Here is a 17,097-nt window from a genome sequence, read left to right on the forward strand (position 1 = left end):
TCAGGTGCAGGGAGAGACTGTCCAAAGACTGGCATAGCTTTTTTGTTGATGACTTGAGTGATCAGTTTCAGGATTCTGGAAGGTCAGTCTTCTCTCAGGTGGCTCATTGACCCAGAAGGCTTCTTGGCCCCACCCTTGATTCTTATGGTTTTGAGCATTGCTCACTCTGCCTTGCAGTGCCGCTTTCCAAAGCATTCAGAAAAATCAGTTGCTAATTAGATCATCTTCAGCAAACATCAAACGGGAAAAGTCTCACTTAAGCCAGCAAGTTTAAAAAGTCTGTAGTTCTCCCCAAAATATAAAAATACAGAACAGGAGACTACTTTTGAGGAAGTTGACATGGCCTTTTCTGGGTGTAGAGGTCTCTTGAGATGTATTATGTCACCAGTTTACAAAATTTCAGCACAAAGTAAAATAAAAATTTATTTAAATAACCCTAGCAACCTAACAGCCCCTCAACATTCATCCATCAGGAAAATTAAAAATAAGTTGGACAGCTTATAACTAGATGTTGTAATTATTTCGCAAACAAGACAATTTAGTAATCTGTATATTTAGGAGCTAGGACATAAGACAAACAGCTTGTTTCTGAAAGTTTTCATTTTGATGGAAAAAAGATTAAAGCTTATCAAAATAAAGCTTACCCATGTAAAATAAATATTCAAGTTTAAAATTAAGTCTGTATTCCCATCTGTGCTACTTCTCTTGCATCATATCTCTGCAGTCTTTGTAACATTCTGTTTGACTAAGTAGGTGTTCTAGAAGAACAACAAGGAGTCTGGTGGCAGCTTAAAGACTAACAGATTTATTTGGGCATAAGCTTTCGTGGGTAAAAACCTCACTTCTTCAGATGCTTATGCCCAAATAAATCTGTTAGTCTTTAAGGTGCCACCAGACTCCTTGTTGTTTTTGTAGATACAGACTAACACGGCTACCCCCTGATACTTGACACCATGCTAGGTGTTCTAGGAGTCTCATCTCATTTGGCAATTTCATCTAATTCTGCACACCTACCCAACTAGCTGGAACAGAGAAAAGCTAATAATTATGTTGGAATCTGCACATCCAGAACAAAGGAAGATGCCAAGTGGATTCTGAATTTGTATATTCTGCTTCAAGGAATGCTAGTAACCACTTCAGAAGTGAATTCATGAGCTCTCCCGCTTGTTACTGTTTTTTGCTATTATGTGGGAAACACAGGTTCAGATTCTTATTCCATGAAAGAAGAAATTGCATGGTCTCCCTGCAGCAATCCCCCTTTGACCAATGTAGAAATGAAATTGATGGCCTTAGAAAGAATTATTATTTAGCCCTCCTCACCCAGATTGGCAGGTCGCTAATACAGGCCTTCTGTAAGCGTTAATCATAGGGAATCCTGGGGATGAAAAGGTGATCTCTTTGTGCAACATTGATTTCTGTCTAGAGAGGGTCAATGCCTAACGTAGGTGTAGTCCTTCTAATCACTCACAAAAGTCCATTTTACAGATGTCTTACTTCAATCACCTGGGCAGGCTTCTTATGACACATTTATGATGCCTGTATTGACTTCAAAGCACTCTTTGGCAGTATCAAATATCATGTCTTTTGGGGAGTTGGTGCTGTTAGAATTTTTGAAAAACATCTGTTGTCAATGAAGCAGCTGTGTGAAGGAAGTGAATGTTGTCAGATTCAAGGACTGCGGCACAAACTGGCTCAGTTTTGAATATATTTAAAGAACAGTATATGAAAGGATTTGAGCTAGTCTAATCAGCCTTGATTTCCTTTTTTATATCACAATATACAAAGCTTTGGTGCAATCTGTGCCGTCTGTGCTTATTTCTATAGTAATAATATTCCCCAGTTGTTTTTGCTGATTGCATTGTGATCATATTTTGGGGTTCCCTTAAGTTGTTGGCAGATAAAACCATGAATATATAGGATTTTGGGTCAACTGAAGAAGAAAAAAATTAGTGATGCCATTGATTTTGAAGTCTAATACTTAGATGGTCAGTTCAGTGATCAGTTTAATGAAGGTCATTTTGTCTTAGTGTTTTCTAGACTTCTGAAAGATGAGCCCCTTTCTCTGGAAAATGAAGCCAATCGTTCACTACCATGTGGTTTTAAAGGCATACAAGTTTTAATATATACTGTGATAGACCCAGACCAGTTGGGAACAGCAGAGTAGCAGAAGGGAGATATACTGGCCACTGGATAAGTAGTTTTCTGTTCCTTGAGTGACCAGAGCAGGGGCTGCTCCAGGCTAATAGACCACCTGACTCCAATTAACCTGCTAAGAGTCAGGTGAGGCAGTTAAGCACCTGACTCTAATTAAGGCCCCTCTGATGCTATAAAAGGGCCCCCTCCAGTCAAGCCAGAGGAGAGGAAGTGTGTGTGAGGAACTGGGAGCAAGAGGTGTGCAAGAAGCTGAGAGTGAGTAGGCGTACTGCTGGAGGACTGAGAAGTATAAGCGTTATCAGACATCAGGAGGAAGGTCCGGTGGTGAGGACAAAGAAGGTGTTGGGAGGAGGCCATGGGGAAGTAGCCCAGGGAGTTGTAGGTGTTGTGCAACTGTACCAGGAGGCACTCTAAACAGCTGCAGTCCACAGGGCCCTGGGCTGGAACCCGGAGTAGAGGGCGGGCCCGGGTTCCCCCATACCTCCCAACTCCTGATCAAACACAGGAGGAATTGACCTGGACTATAGCCTCTACCAGAGGGGAAGGTCTCTTGACTGTTTCCTGACCCACAGGGTGAATCTGTCAAGCAAGCAAATCTGCCAATAAGCGCAGGACCCACCAAGGTAAAGGAGGAACTTTGTCACAATACATTTTCTGTTCCTCCTTGGTTAGTCCTTAATTCTTCCTCTGCCCCTAAGGGGCACAACCCATACTTTGGAAAATGCTGGTGTAGTTCTTTTCTTACGTGCTCTGAAGAGCAGTGATACAGTTAACAATGTTGATATTTCAAGTATCATTGACATCTGTGTTAACATCACTGAAATAAATGTCAGTTCACACTTCAGGGCTATTGTTATAGGATAGGCTCTTTGCAAACTCAGATATTTGTTTCTGCATTGATTTTACTGGCTTCATGTTTTGAAGGCTTTCTTTGCAATCATAAGAGCTTGAGACCTACTATTTGAAATAAAAACAAACTCAGAAGAATAAGACAGAGACCTGAGCATGCTGCACCTTTCAGCTAGTCTTTCATGCTTCTCTCATAGGGGAGCACTGACCTATCATTCAGGGACATTTACCATTGGCTTATCAGTATTAACATGCTACCTCCGGTACTTGCTTTGTTCCCTTCCCCTTCCACATTTGGAAGATTCAGAAGTATGCTTTGGCATCAGAGAAACTTTGTATGTTGTGCCATCTAGCCCTCTGAAATGCAGCAGTATTAGAGGTGAGCCAGAAACAAAATCCTGGATCTGAAAATCTCTCTCCCCTACAAGTTAGTCGGAGCTGAAGTCTATAGATTGGGCTCATCTGATACCCTCTTTATTTTAGTGTGTACTGTGATAATAGAATTGTTCATATAAATAACCTTTTACATACATGATATACTTTGCCACTGTAACATGCAGATAAAATATTTATATACAACATTGTGTGCATGTAAAATATTTGTGCACTGAAGGCAATGGAAACAAAAACGTAATCTTCTTTACCCGTGTTTCATGAACTAATTGGGACTGAGCAATTTTATAAAGTTTTTGATTTTATGAATTCAATATCTCAAAATGACAGTAGATATGGTGCATAAGTTGCAGTATGATGCGCCATTTTCTTTTTGTCCTTCAAACCACTGAATGCACTGAAGGCATCAGCATGTGAAGGGATGCCACTGTTGTTACATGATTCAACCACCTCCTGCTGGTTGGGAAATCTGGTTCATTTAACTCATTGTTCATAACATTGGTGTTCTGCTATATTCTAATATCTTGAGCAGACGTGTTCATTTTTCATTGTGCTAAGGTTCATAGGTTCACTACAATGGGTATTTCAGCATGCTTGCAGCTTGAGGGCAGAAACCATGCTGTTCTAGATGCCTAAAAAGTAGCTAGAATTTAAAGGAATGGGTTCAGGAAGTGGAAGTAGATTCAGAGGGGAGGTCTTTTGAGAGATTTAAGATTATTAGAAATAAAGAATTGTTACAGGTATAGTCATGAAGCAGTCTCTTATATTTTTGCAGTAAACTTGCAAGTGGCCTACAGATTTGGATTACACCTGTCCAGGGTAGAGTAAAAAGTGATGTGGCTAATATGCATTAAAGTCAACGATTGATGTCTTAGTTAGCATGTGCATGTCATGTATATACCATAATAGAGTTAATAGTACATCAGAAATTAAAGTCGCTTTGAATTGTGATGTTAAATGGTGTTATTTGATAACAAATATAGTAAAGCATATATTATTCTGCTGAGTTCAGGATTAAATTTTGTAAAATGTTCATAGAATTTAAGCCCAGAGGGACCACTGTGGTCATCTGATCTGACATCCTGAATAGCATAAGCAATTTAATTTCGCCCAGTAATTCCTGCATCAAGCCCATATCTAGGGGTTGAGCTAGACCATGCTTTTTAGAAAGACATCCAGTCTTCAGGTAATGGAGAATCAAATCGTAACCCTTGGTAAATTGTTCTAATGGTTAATTATCCACCCTTACTGTTAAGAATTTGCACCTTATTCCCAGCCTGCATGTAAGCTTCAGCTTCTAGACATTGGGGGGAGGGATAGCTCAGTGGTTTGAGCATTGGCCTGCTAAACCCAGGGTTGTGAGTTCAGTCCTTGAGGGAGCCATTTAGGGATCTGGGGCAAAATCAGTACTTGATCCTGCTAGTGAAGGCAGGGGGCTGGACTCAATGACCTTTCAAGGTCCCTTCCAGTTCTAGGAGATAGGATATTATTATTATTATACATTAGATTTTATGGGCTTTTTTCTGCTAGATTAAAGAACAGTATATTATCTGTAATCTTCTCTCATGTAGGTACCTATAGGTGGTGATCAAATCACCTCTTAATCTTTTCTTGGATATACTAAATAGATTGAGCTTTTTTTAAGTCTTTCTCTATGATTGTCAGTCATATTGAGAGAAAATACAAAGTTGGTTCCTGAAATGTTTTGACTTCTAAGAAAACAGGAGTACCAAGACAGAGGCAGTTGCACTGAGTTTTGCCTTTGCAGTGGATAGAGAGCAAATCATGGTTCCCTGGGAAGACCAATCCGCAATATTTCTCCAATTCTGTAAAATGCTACAGATAAAAGAAAAATTCAGAATATAGAACAGACTTGTTGTGTTGATGAAATAGGCCTATATCTACTTGGAGGTCTTATTCCTGTATTGCTTAAATACGTAAAATCCTGATGTGTAAAGAATATTGGTATCCTATTAGTATAATTTGGATTTCTGTTTATTTAAGATGACAAACTTTGAATGTCTGTATTATTCAGAAGAGTTAGGAAATGCTTGAATGTTAAATATTTTGAAAAATCAGCTTATTTCCACAGTTCAGCATCAAAAAATTCATGTTTGTATACAGAGCCTAATGTTTGACATCAGCTTGTACAGGAAATTTAACTTCTTAATAGTACCAATCGTTGGTTTGATTATTGTTGTCCATTATCTATTGTTATATCCAGAATGTTTCACACGCACCCTAGTTGTTCACTGCAAACATTTTTATTAAGTTTTTGAACTTTTATGTTGGAAAATTGGTGTCTTGAAATTGGTATGTTTGCAGTTCCTTAGCTGTATAGTCACTAGTCATCTGGGATAAATTTATACCATTTGAAGCAGGGAGTAGCACATCCCACCTACACTGCTAAGAATCAAGTCTACAATATGGAAACTGTCAGTGTGCTTATAGGCTTGTCTAGGAATACCAGAAGATAATGGCACCAGTGTACTAATAGAGTCTGTATTAGAATACTAAATACGATGGGAGGCATGAGAGTATAGATACTAGCTTATATTTCAGCAACAGCTTTTTTGATGTTAAATTATGAGTTAATAATTTATCACAATGTAAAAATTGAAATTCCAATTGTATCTTTGTCTTAGGTAAAGAACAGTCTTCACTAGAGCTGAACATGCTTCCAGTGCCAGCAGCTCCACTCTCTGTGTTCAGCAAAGAATCCAATTCCTCAAAACACAGTGATCATCACCACCACCACCACCATGAGCACAAGAAAAAGAAGAAAAAGCATAAACATAAGCATAAGCATAAACATAAACATGACAGCAAAGAAAAAGAGAAGGAGCCCTTCACTTTCTCCAACAGCCCAGCCAGTGGACGGTCAATTCGCTCTCCATCACTTTCGGACTGAAGTGAGCACTTCTAGAACTCAACCCAGAGCATTCACAGAGCATTTAGAAGGATGTATATAACTATAGCCTCTATCTTTTTCTATGAAAATAGGAAAGCATGAATTGCCTTAGCAATTCAGAAGCTGTGTCACAATCCAAATTTGAAACATTCTATTTGTATATTCAGTAGCTGAACTGAATTGGATTCAAAAAAATATTTTATGGTTCTGAGTCAGTTTCTTTTTCCCTGTTCTTTCTCCCCACCTCCCACTCCTTTTCCCTTTTAAACAAAGAAAACAGCTCTTTATATAAGGACCCCATGTCTACTGGCAACCCCCTGAACATCATGCTGTCCATGTGTACTGCCAGACTCAATTATGTTTTATGCCTTTGATGAATGTTACGAGGCAAAGTATGTTTTAAACAGAAGCCAACTGCCAGACCTCTGATGAAGCACTGTTTCCAAGACAGTATTGTATAACCAAGCATAGACCTCCTGAGAAGACAAAGGCTTTCCCATAATCTTCTTCAGTTGAGCTATTTCTTGATTTAACCATTGCAGTGTAATGTCAGAGTTTTAAAAATAGTACATAGAATATTTGCCTTTTTCAGATACTAAACTCTTAAAGTTCCAAGTTTCTTTTAAGCTGCAGATTTTTATTATGGACACGACCCTTCGAATATAATCGCATTCTGCAATTATGTTTCCGTAATTTTAGCAGAAAAACTTAATGCATGTTTTGCCCTTAATCAGGCTTTTAAAATACAATAAAATTTGTAAATTATTTTGGCAAAGGCAGTTTTTTCGTTAAGTATGATGAAATTGGAAAAAATGACTTTTGCTGAAATAAAAAACATTTTGGAAATCTGTATACATTAAAAAATATACTCCTGTTAAAGTGAATTTACTTGGAAGTATTCTACAATGTCAGTTCATGAATCTACAGGAAAATCTATATTACTGCATTAACCTAAGTCTGAGACTTTAAAAGGTGAGTGAATTCAGATGTCTTTAGCTGTGATTTATGCAGTTTGGTTATGCCAATTCACCCAGCCAATATTTTGTTTTAAAACTTCAGTTTTTAAAATTTTTGGCAATACAAGTAAAAACATCACTGCTTCTTTTTATATTTTCTCCTTATTTGTACGTAGAGGTAGGGTTTTTTTTTTTTGTTTTTATTTTCATGTACCAGTTTACTACTGTTGGGTGGATTTTGCATCTTATTCAGCTTTCTGTTATAAAATGGTTGTATTTAGGTTAAATATTATATTTTCAAATGTTTTTGTTAAAGGACTCCTGAGAGAATGAATGATGCTACATCTAGGAAAAAAGTGTTCAAAAGTGCCCAAGACGGATTTTTTTTTTTTTAAAACCAGTCTGTTTCCCCCCTACCTCTCCTGCCCAATAAACATTTTTATATGAAATACCTGCTGTTGGATCTTGTCATATTTTTGGTGTGTACCATTGAACAGAAACAAATTATCTGCATTCTATAGGAAAACAGTGCATCAAGAAGCAGGGGGTAAGAGGGGAAAAAAGCAGACAGTCCTTAATGTGGGTTTACTTAGATTATTCTGTTGCTTTTAGGCCTTACCTATGAGATTTTAAAATTATATTGCTGTTACAGGCTTTGGAGAGCTGGTGTTGTAAACATCAATATATGAAAAGGGATATGTTTATTTATATTGCCACTAGCATTGAGGAACCCTAAGCAAAGACCAGATCCCCAAAAATCTTATAATATTGGTTAATGATATGACACAGCTGGCAGCAGGAAAAAAAACAGGTGAGGTGGGGAAGGAAGGACAAGGTAACAGTAATACAAGCATGATTTGTACAGTTTAACATAACACCTAGCCACTGTCGACTGATATTCTGCTGGCATCATGAATTAAGAAGGAGAGATTTTGAAGTGGCTTGATGGAATTTTTCAGATGGTTTTTCCACAGGTTAAGAGTTGACCCACAAAGTGGAAAGGTATTTGTGGGATTGTGATTACATTTAAGGGAAGCAGCACTCTAGTGATATGAGCACAGAGTTGAGGGTCAATAGACCTGGGTTCTAATCCCAGTTGTGACATATTTATCCGTTTGAGTCTGATTAAATTGTTTAACATCTATGTGTTTGTTTTCCCTTCTTTAAAATTAAATTGTGGTTGCTCCCCAAATGTGTTAGACACTGTATGCAGACATAGAAAGTCACAGTCCTTGCTCCCAAGAGTTTGCAATTTTGTAATTTATAACTATTCAGTGTTCAACTGTTTTGAAGTTTTCTCCTTCAACATTAAAAGCTGAATGTGTAGTGATTCAGTGCAATGCCTGGTTGTTGGATTATTTGTCTCCTGTAAATTCAAATCTTACAGGTTACCTGCAATGCATACAGTTCATTTTGTACAGTCTGGTTCTGATATTCAAAGTTGTAAACTGTCCTAATCCATAGGACTCTGCTACCTGGGCCATACGGGAAAATGCTTGACTTGGTAGGTTTGCATTTGCTCAAGCACTGTGAAAATGTGCATGTTGCATATATATGTATGTAAATATATATGTATACATGTTTGTGTCTGTCTCTTACGTGTGTAATATATACATGAACATGAGACCGTGTATGTGTGTGTGTGTGCACGCACATAAACACAGCGAGAGCAAAGACTACACAATTCATTTCAATGTCTGATGCTAAGATAGTTGTTACCTTTTCTGTCTGTCCTGTGGTTGTGGGGAAGGGATTCCATAATGCAAGCTCTTCTCTGAACTCTTACACAAGACTTGATTCTTGTCTCTGTATAGCAAATTCGTATCCAAGCCCATAAAATACTCCAAGGTAAACTTCTAAGATTAATATTGAGAACAACAGTAAACCATCTTACATTATCTAGCTCAGGGGTCGGCAACCTTTCAGAAGTGGTGTGCTGAGTCTTCATTTATTCACTCTAATTTAAGGTTTCGCATGCCAGTAATACATGTTAACATTTTTAGAAGGTCTCTTTCTATAAGTCTATAATATATAACTAAACTATTGTTGTATGTAAAGTAAATAAGGTTTTTAAAATGTTTAAGAAGCTTCATTTAAAATTAAATTAAAATGCAGAGCCCCCCCGACCAGGGGCCAGGACCCAGGCAGTGTGAGTACCACTGAAAATCAGCTTGCGTGCCGCAGGTTGCCTACCCCGGTCTAGCTCCTTAGGGCATAAGACTACAATATTTTAATGACTACTTACATTTATTTCATATTCATAAAAAAGTCATAGGTTATTTTATGTGACCCGTACATGAAGGCACTTAAGTCCTATCAGTATTTCCATAATTTCTTTAACACGGTTTATCCACTCAAAGTAAGAACGTGAACATTGTTTACACAATATTAGACATCACATATAACCCTTAAAATACTGAAGGTGAATATTAATGATTTGAATACGATTTTAAACTAAGTTATATACTGTTGTCTCATTCAGAATTTAAAACCACAATAATGATTTTTCATTCATAATAACCATGGACACTTAATATAAATTTTGTATTCTTATAAGGTCCTCTGATATCCTCAATAAGTGTCAAGATATTATTTAAATAAATTGTTCTTACATTGTTTGTCTTTGGCATAAAACTATGACATATTAAAAGTCTATATTGATATACATAAGTGAGCCAGAAATCAATTTTAGAAAAAACTTTGCATTAATGTATTACTGTAACCTCATCTGGCTCCCCGGTCACTCAGTTAGAGTGAACTGCAAAGAATGGGGCAGACAATCCCCAAAGCTCGTGAATTTCCAATACTTAGATTTTCCAAACCAGCACACAACAGCGTCCATACTTTATAAGCCAACAACACAGTTCCCTTAAAGTAACTGAGCCTCAGGCCTCCACCTAGACACCCATGTTAGATAGGATGAGGATTAATGAAAATCTTATTCATCATATAAAAAAGGTTCTACCAATCCCAAAGGATTGGAAACATTACCTCCTAGGTTAATGAATATTCCAGACCTCTCCCAAATACACGCTTACAGCCAATTCTTATTAACTAAATTAAAATGTATTAAAAAAGAAAAAGGAGAGAATTGGTTAAAAGAACAGTATATATACAGACATGAGTCAATCTTGAGATTCAGATTCATAGCAGAGATGGTGAGCTTTGTAGATGCAAAGAGTTCTTTCAGAAATAGTTCAAAGGTTATAGTCCAATGTTTCTATTCAGGGCGGTCCAGTCAAAATTGGGATCTCAGTCCTTGTGGCTTAGGCTTCCCCTGCATGAAACCTCAAGCAGATCTGAGATGACAGGATCAAGACTCAAGAGTCTGTTATACAATTCCAGGCCTCCTTTGACAGGGCGGAGTCCTTAGGCCAACAACAGGCATTCAGGGCGACTTTGAAGTAGGTCTATTTCTTGAGCTCTCTGTCACATGGGGTGCACAGTTGCTTTAAATATTCAAAAACAGAAGCCTAAATTTGGGCTGCTAAGTGCATCCTTGGGCACTTGCCTAACTTCAAAAGTGCTGAGCACCCAACTCCTCCCATTAACCTCAGTTTTAAGGCCAAGATTTTTCAAAATAGAAACCTTTTTGATTTATAGCATCTAAAGCGTGGCCCAGATGCTTTACAGAATATAGAAAGATAGGGGGCCAGCCATGCAGAGTTTACACTTTTAAATTAAGACAAAGGAGGGCAGGGGGAAGGGAGAAAAAGGCTTACAGTTAAAATAATTGGGATTGCTTGTTTCTGTAAGCTTGTTAGCAAATACAAGGTTGAGGGAATGGCCCTTGTAGCAAGTGGGGAAATTGATAGGATACATTTCAGGTGTTTGATGCTCAAATCCTAAAGCTACAGGGACATACAAAAACGTAGAACAGTACAGAGTGAACAGCTGAAGCTTCTTTTCCACAAAATTGTAACAATTTAATTACAAGAAAAACACCTTTGTGAATAAGAACAAGGTCGTGATAGGCTGTGCTGCACTGTAACAACTATTTAGTATCTTTTTTTTTTTTTAGAACTGACAGGGTTTTTTTCAGAGGATGGAAGAACTCTGATTTAGCAAGGGGTGGTAGAGGTTAAATTGCTCTGAGTGACAGTATAATAGGGTGACCAGATGTCCCGATTTTATAGGGACAGTCCCGATTTTGGGGTCTTTTTCTTATATAGGATCCTATTACCCCCTACCCCCTGTCCCGATTTTTCACATTTGCTGTCTGGTCACCCTACAGTATAAGAAGAGCTCTGCCACTTGCAGAGCAATGCCCTGATTAAGTTTAGGGATCCATCCTCCAAAAGTTGAAGCAGTTCGTTAAACAGTTACAGCTGGGTGTTTTCTTTTTTTCCCTAATTACTTATGAAGAGATGTTAGGAAGTGGGCAAGCTGACAAACGTACATGATTTAGGATTATATTGAAAAAATCTAATGAATTTTCCACCTGGTTCACTAATCCACAACTGCTTATGTAATAGGTGCTTTTGCTACACTAGTCTCACCTCAAATCTAGCTAAAACGTAACCAAGGTTTTGCTGTAATGTACATGGAGAGATCAGACTCCCATAAATGGTATACTTGCTCAGGGCTCACCCAAATCCCTGCTCCAGTAGGGGTCACCAGACTCCCAATCCATATCCGAGCGATAAACACTGGAGGAACTGGAGAGGCACGCTCCTGTTTATGCCCCCGGTTCATAGCACAAGGAGGGCGACTGCGGAAGCATGAACCAGTGGACGCTACTTGCTACAAATACCCAGTCTCTGGCGCATGAAGTGCACGCGTACCCACATGTGGAATACACATAGGGACCAGCTCTTGAACAACAACATATTTCTCTATTCTCAGTTTCAAAAATGCATGAACTGCTTGAGCTGAGATTTTTCCACAAAAATTCTGCTCAAAGTAGAAACCTGGTAAGGAAAATTTTAGACCAAATAGTGAAACTTTGGCAAAGTTACAAGCAATTGAAAACAGTCTTATTGGAAGTGAAGGGGGAGGTCTTATAAATGGAAGTGTAACAAAGGGCAGAGATACTAGCCCGGCCTATAATAATGTTAATTAAATTTGATATTGCAATTTTTCTGAAAGAAACTTATACTTCAGGAATCTCGTTCTAAGTGATCTTCCATGCCTGCAAAACCCAAATAATTACCTCATCCAATAATTAAATAGGTTAGCCTATGTATAAGGACAACCGTTTCTTTGCCTATAATTCCACTGTTGTCTAAATATATTCTGAATGCCTGCTAACTTCAAATGCATTTGAAAGTATTGTGGTCTGTCTCAACCTGAGTGGTTAGCCTACAATAGCTGTCTTACAGATTGTTTCTGTTAAAAGGAGAAATCAGTGATGGAGTCAGGTATTTCTTTGATGCAATCTTGTTTATTTACAAGGAATGTTAGGCAGTCCTGTTTTCTTGAACACTTCAGGAATCAAACAAGAGGCAGTTTCTTTGCTCATAGTTTCCACCCAGCACTCTAAACGTTGAAGTTTACATTCAGTTCACTAATAGGTACTCTGCAAACTATGATAGACACCCTGGTGGTCAGATGGCTAAGACAAGCTTATTTCCCAATAAAGATCATGGATTTAAGCTTGGCACTTGTGACGGGTTAGATCACAGAAACCCCCTTGGGAGCTGCCACCCAATGTACCAAAACTACCCCTTCTCCTGTTTTCCCTGCCAGCTCAGGACTCCAGCACCCTGTCTTGCTGGGCCAGACACTCCCGTTTGCTCCAACACAGACCCAGGGTCTGAATAACTTGCCCCAAAGCTGCAAGTTTACCCGAAAACAGCTCACAGAAGTATGCTTGTTCTTAGCACTCAGATACCCAACTCCCAGTAAAACCCAAATAAATCCGTTTTACCCTGTATAAAGCTTATACAGGGTAAACTCATAAATTGTTTGCCCTCTGTAACACTGATAGAGAGATATGCACAGCTGTTTGCTCCCCCAGGTATTAATACATACTCTGAGTTAATTACTAAGTAGAAAGTGACTTTATTAAATACTAAATACAGAAAGTAGGATTTAAGTGGTTCCAAGTAGTAACAGACAGAACAAAGTAAGTCACCAAGCAAAATAAAATAAAATGCGCAAATCTATGTCTAATCAAACTGAATACAGATAATCTCACCCTCAGAGATGCTTCAGTAAGTTTTTTCTCAGACTGGACACCTTCCAGGCCTGGGCACAATTCTTTCCCCTGGTACAGCTCTTGTTGTAGCTCAGGGGATTCTTCATGATGGTTCGTCTCCCCTTTTGTTCTGTTCCACCCCTTTATATATCTTTTGCATAAGGCGGGAACCCTTTGTCCCTCTGGGTTTCCACCTCCCATCACTGGAAAAGCACCAGGTTAAAGATGGATTCCAGTTCAGATGACATGATCACATCTCACTGCAAAACTTCATTGCCCACTTGCCAGCACACACATATACAAGAAGACTAACAAGTAAACGTAGCCATCTGCAGAGAATGGCCCTTGTTAACGGGAGTCATCAAGATTCCAAACCATCATTAATGACCCACACTTTACATAATTACAATAGGCCCTCAGAGTTATATTTTATATTTCTAGTTTTAGATACAAGAGTGGTACATTTCTACAAATAGGATGATCACACTCAGTAGATTATAAGCTTTGTAATGATACCTTACAAGAGACCTTTTGCATGAAGCATATCCCAGTTGCATTATATTCACTTATCATATTTTTATAAAACTATTCCAGTTACATTATATTCACTTCTTATGTTTTTATAAAACCATATAGACTGCACAACGTCACAGCACTTATATGGTACTTTACATTTCCCTGTCCCAAGCCAGGGAAATTAATGATCCAACCAGCAGACCAAATTCGGTGAGGAATCCCGGTCACATGCTACCTGAGGCATGTTGCACATTTGCTAAGAAGCACTAATGATGAAGAATGAGGGTTACACAGTAATAAGATTGTGTGGTTACAATTGCAGTCTGTACATCTTGATGTTTCTTTAAAGAGTCAATGAACTCACTTGTAGGCAAGTAGCAAGCAATGGGGCTGGAGAGGTGGTGAGGAATAGCAATTTGAGAAGAGGGTGAGGGCTTGACATGTAAGAAGTGTCCATCTGCTGTGCAGTGTGGGAAATGGTACAAAGGCAGTGAGGAAAGGAAACCCAGGGAACTCAAGGCTGAAGTTGCTAGTGGGGAAGAGAAGTGAATGGAGAAATCCTTTTTCATTGGGAGAATGTCAATGAACTAAAATATATTGGGACATTGTTCAGGATCAAGCTAAGTGCACCAGCCTGCACTGTGAAAAAGACACTCCCCTGAGTGATACAAGTTACAGCGACCTAAGCTCTGTCCATACCAGTGCTATGTCGGTGGGAGATGGTCTGCTGCCAACATAGCTTCCGCCTCTGGTGAAGGTGGAGTAATTAGGCTGACAGAAGACCGCTCTCCCATGGGCATAGTATGCCTTCGCTAGACGAGCTACAGCAGTGCAGCTGCATCGGTGCAGCTGTGCCAATGTAGTGCTGTAGTGTAGACTTGCCCTTAGTCTGCTCACTGCCATTAATGCCAAAAGCATAAAAATATTAAGTAATTGACATAGTATGGTTGATACTCACCACTTCTTTTAAAACATCATTGTCCATACCACTGCTTTAGATTCATTTAATCTCTACTTCAAGGATTTGCCATGAAGGCCTTGAAGCTCGTAGCTCCCCATCCTGAGAGCTTTAACCAGAAAAGTGGCCAGACAACAGTTCAGCAGAATGCACCAACTGAGGGAGGCATATGCTCAGCCTGAAAGGATGACAGCAGGGCAGACTAATTGATCTTGTGAGCCATAAGTGGAGCCTCCATTAAGTGCCAGGATAAATGGTGAATCTAGAAAAGGCAAAGCTGAAGCTGGGAAAGTTGGGAGGGACTGTTAATGATCCAGCAACCTCTCCTCCTGTCTCCTACCACTGTATGACCTGAGTTGGAATTGTCTGTGTCCGTTACAGTTCTCCTTTACTTCAGAATCTGTAAATATATCTATTGTAAATAGTTTTTAGTAAACTTAAACTTAGTGTTTAGAGTTTTCAGTGTTTTTAGTATTTTTTTTTTTTTTTTTTTTTTTTATAACTAAGATAGTTGTTTAGTTCCTCACCATCTCAGGTAGATTCTCTTTGCAGAGGACTATACCCAGAATTCCAGGATTTAAGAACCGTATCTCTTGACCTCATTCCTTCTCCATCAGTGATGAACACCAGTGCCGCCAAGTGCAGCATCTACCACTCCTTCCCTCCCTGCACCTGTGAGGGATGAGAGCTCCATCTGCAGAAACACCTCCTGGTGAAGGCCGTGAGACCCCAGTCAGACCCGGGCAGGGGAGACCACCTGTACAGAGACCTCAGAGAGTGAGCAGCACCTCTGCAAACTCAAGCTCTGGAGCAGAGACCACAACCGTAAAGCCTAAGAAACTCTCTCATGAAAGTAGGGGACATGAACAGAGGCATAAAGATAGATTGCTATCCAGATCTACCTCTAAGAAAACGGATCCTTCCCTTTCTTGGTCCAAGTAGGGTAAGTCCTCATGCATGGGTCTTAAAGAATTAGGCCCTCATAAATCTTCCATCCAGGAAGGGAAGGCGCAAGGAAGAAGGATTTGATGGTACCATCTATGGCTCCATCTCATAGACCAAAAAATCGGCTTCCACTGGCTCCGACTGGGAATTGCACAATGGACCTCCATTCAGCGGTTCCAACATCTTCCAGATGGGATACTATGCATGCCAAATCACTGGGAAACACCGGTCCATCGGTCCCAACCTCAGAGACTCCTTGAACTCTGGGAAGGGCAGATACCTTTATCTCATCAGAGGATATTTTTGTCCTCTCCTATTGGCCCTGGTCCGCCTCAGAGATATTTTAGCACCAGAAGAAACAACCTTGAGGAGAAGAAGATCCTCCCCTACCATGTCTCCTAGCTGGAGCATTATTCCACTGGTAATTTGCCCCCACCCTCAATGTGGAGGGAGATATGCACAACTTCTTGCCCCCCCAGTTAGAAATTACATAAACTGGGTTATATTATAAACAAGAAATAAATTTAACAACTACAAAAGATGAATTTTAAGTGAATATAAGAGATAACAGATAGAACAAAGCAGATTACTGAGCAAATAAACCAAAACACGCAAGTTAAGCTTAATATACTTAAGAAACAGGTTACTAAATGTAATTTCTTACCCTAAATGTTGTTTTAGGCAGGTTGCAAAGTTTCTGTGGTTCAGAGTTCCAGTTATATTTCTTTTTCAGACTTATCCCTGTCTTAGTCTGGACTCCCCCCTTGTCTTCCCTTCAGGCGCCTTTAGCAATCTTTCTTCTTGGGCGGACAGACCATGGAGAGGAGGAGGAGTCCCGTTTGCCTTTCTCCCCTCCCTTAAATAGGATTTACACAAGGCAGGAATCCGTTGTTTCCCAAACTTGACCCCCCTTCCCTTCCAGTGGAAAGTTACAAGAAGTCCCAGGTAATGTTTAGTCTCAGGTGACAAGATCACCTGACTCTGTAGTCTGGCTGGAGAATCTTGCCCATATGCTCGGGGTTCTACTGATCGCCATATTTGGGGTCGGGAAGGAATTTTCCTCCAGGGTAGATTGGCAGAGTCCCTGGAGGTTTTTCACCTTCCTCCGCAGCATTGGGCAGGGGTCGCTAGCTGGAGGATTCTCTGCTACTTGAAGTCTCTAAACCACAGGATTTGGGGACTTCAACAGCAGAGTCAAGGGAAAGGGATTGGGACGGCTTTGTGGCCTGCATCATGCGGGAGGTCAGACTAGATGATCATAATGGTCCCTTCTGAC

The 17,097-nt window shown here is 39.5% G+C and overlaps 1 protein-coding gene across 3 annotated transcripts in view; it reads left to right on the plus strand.

Moving 5' to 3' along the window:
- TAF2 (TATA-box binding protein associated factor 2) overlaps positions 1-8,597 on the plus strand; it is a 94,926-nt gene extending 86,329 nt beyond the window's left edge. For all 3 annotated transcript variants that reach the window (XM_054018696.1, XM_054018697.1, XM_054018698.1), the window contains one exon: positions 6,042-8,597. In XM_054018696.1, coding sequence (XP_053874671.1) covers positions 6,042-6,307 — 266 coding nt within the window. In that variant the 3' untranslated portion in view covers positions 6,308-8,597. The remainder of the gene's footprint in view (positions 1-6,041) is intronic.
- Positions 8,598-17,097: the final 8,500 nt, after the last annotated feature.

The sequence above is a fragment of the Malaclemys terrapin genome, chromosome 2, assembly GCF_027887155.1.
Source record: "Malaclemys terrapin pileata isolate rMalTer1 chromosome 2, rMalTer1.hap1, whole genome shotgun sequence".
Classification (NCBI taxonomy): domain Eukaryota; kingdom Metazoa; phylum Chordata; order Testudines; family Emydidae; genus Malaclemys; species Malaclemys terrapin.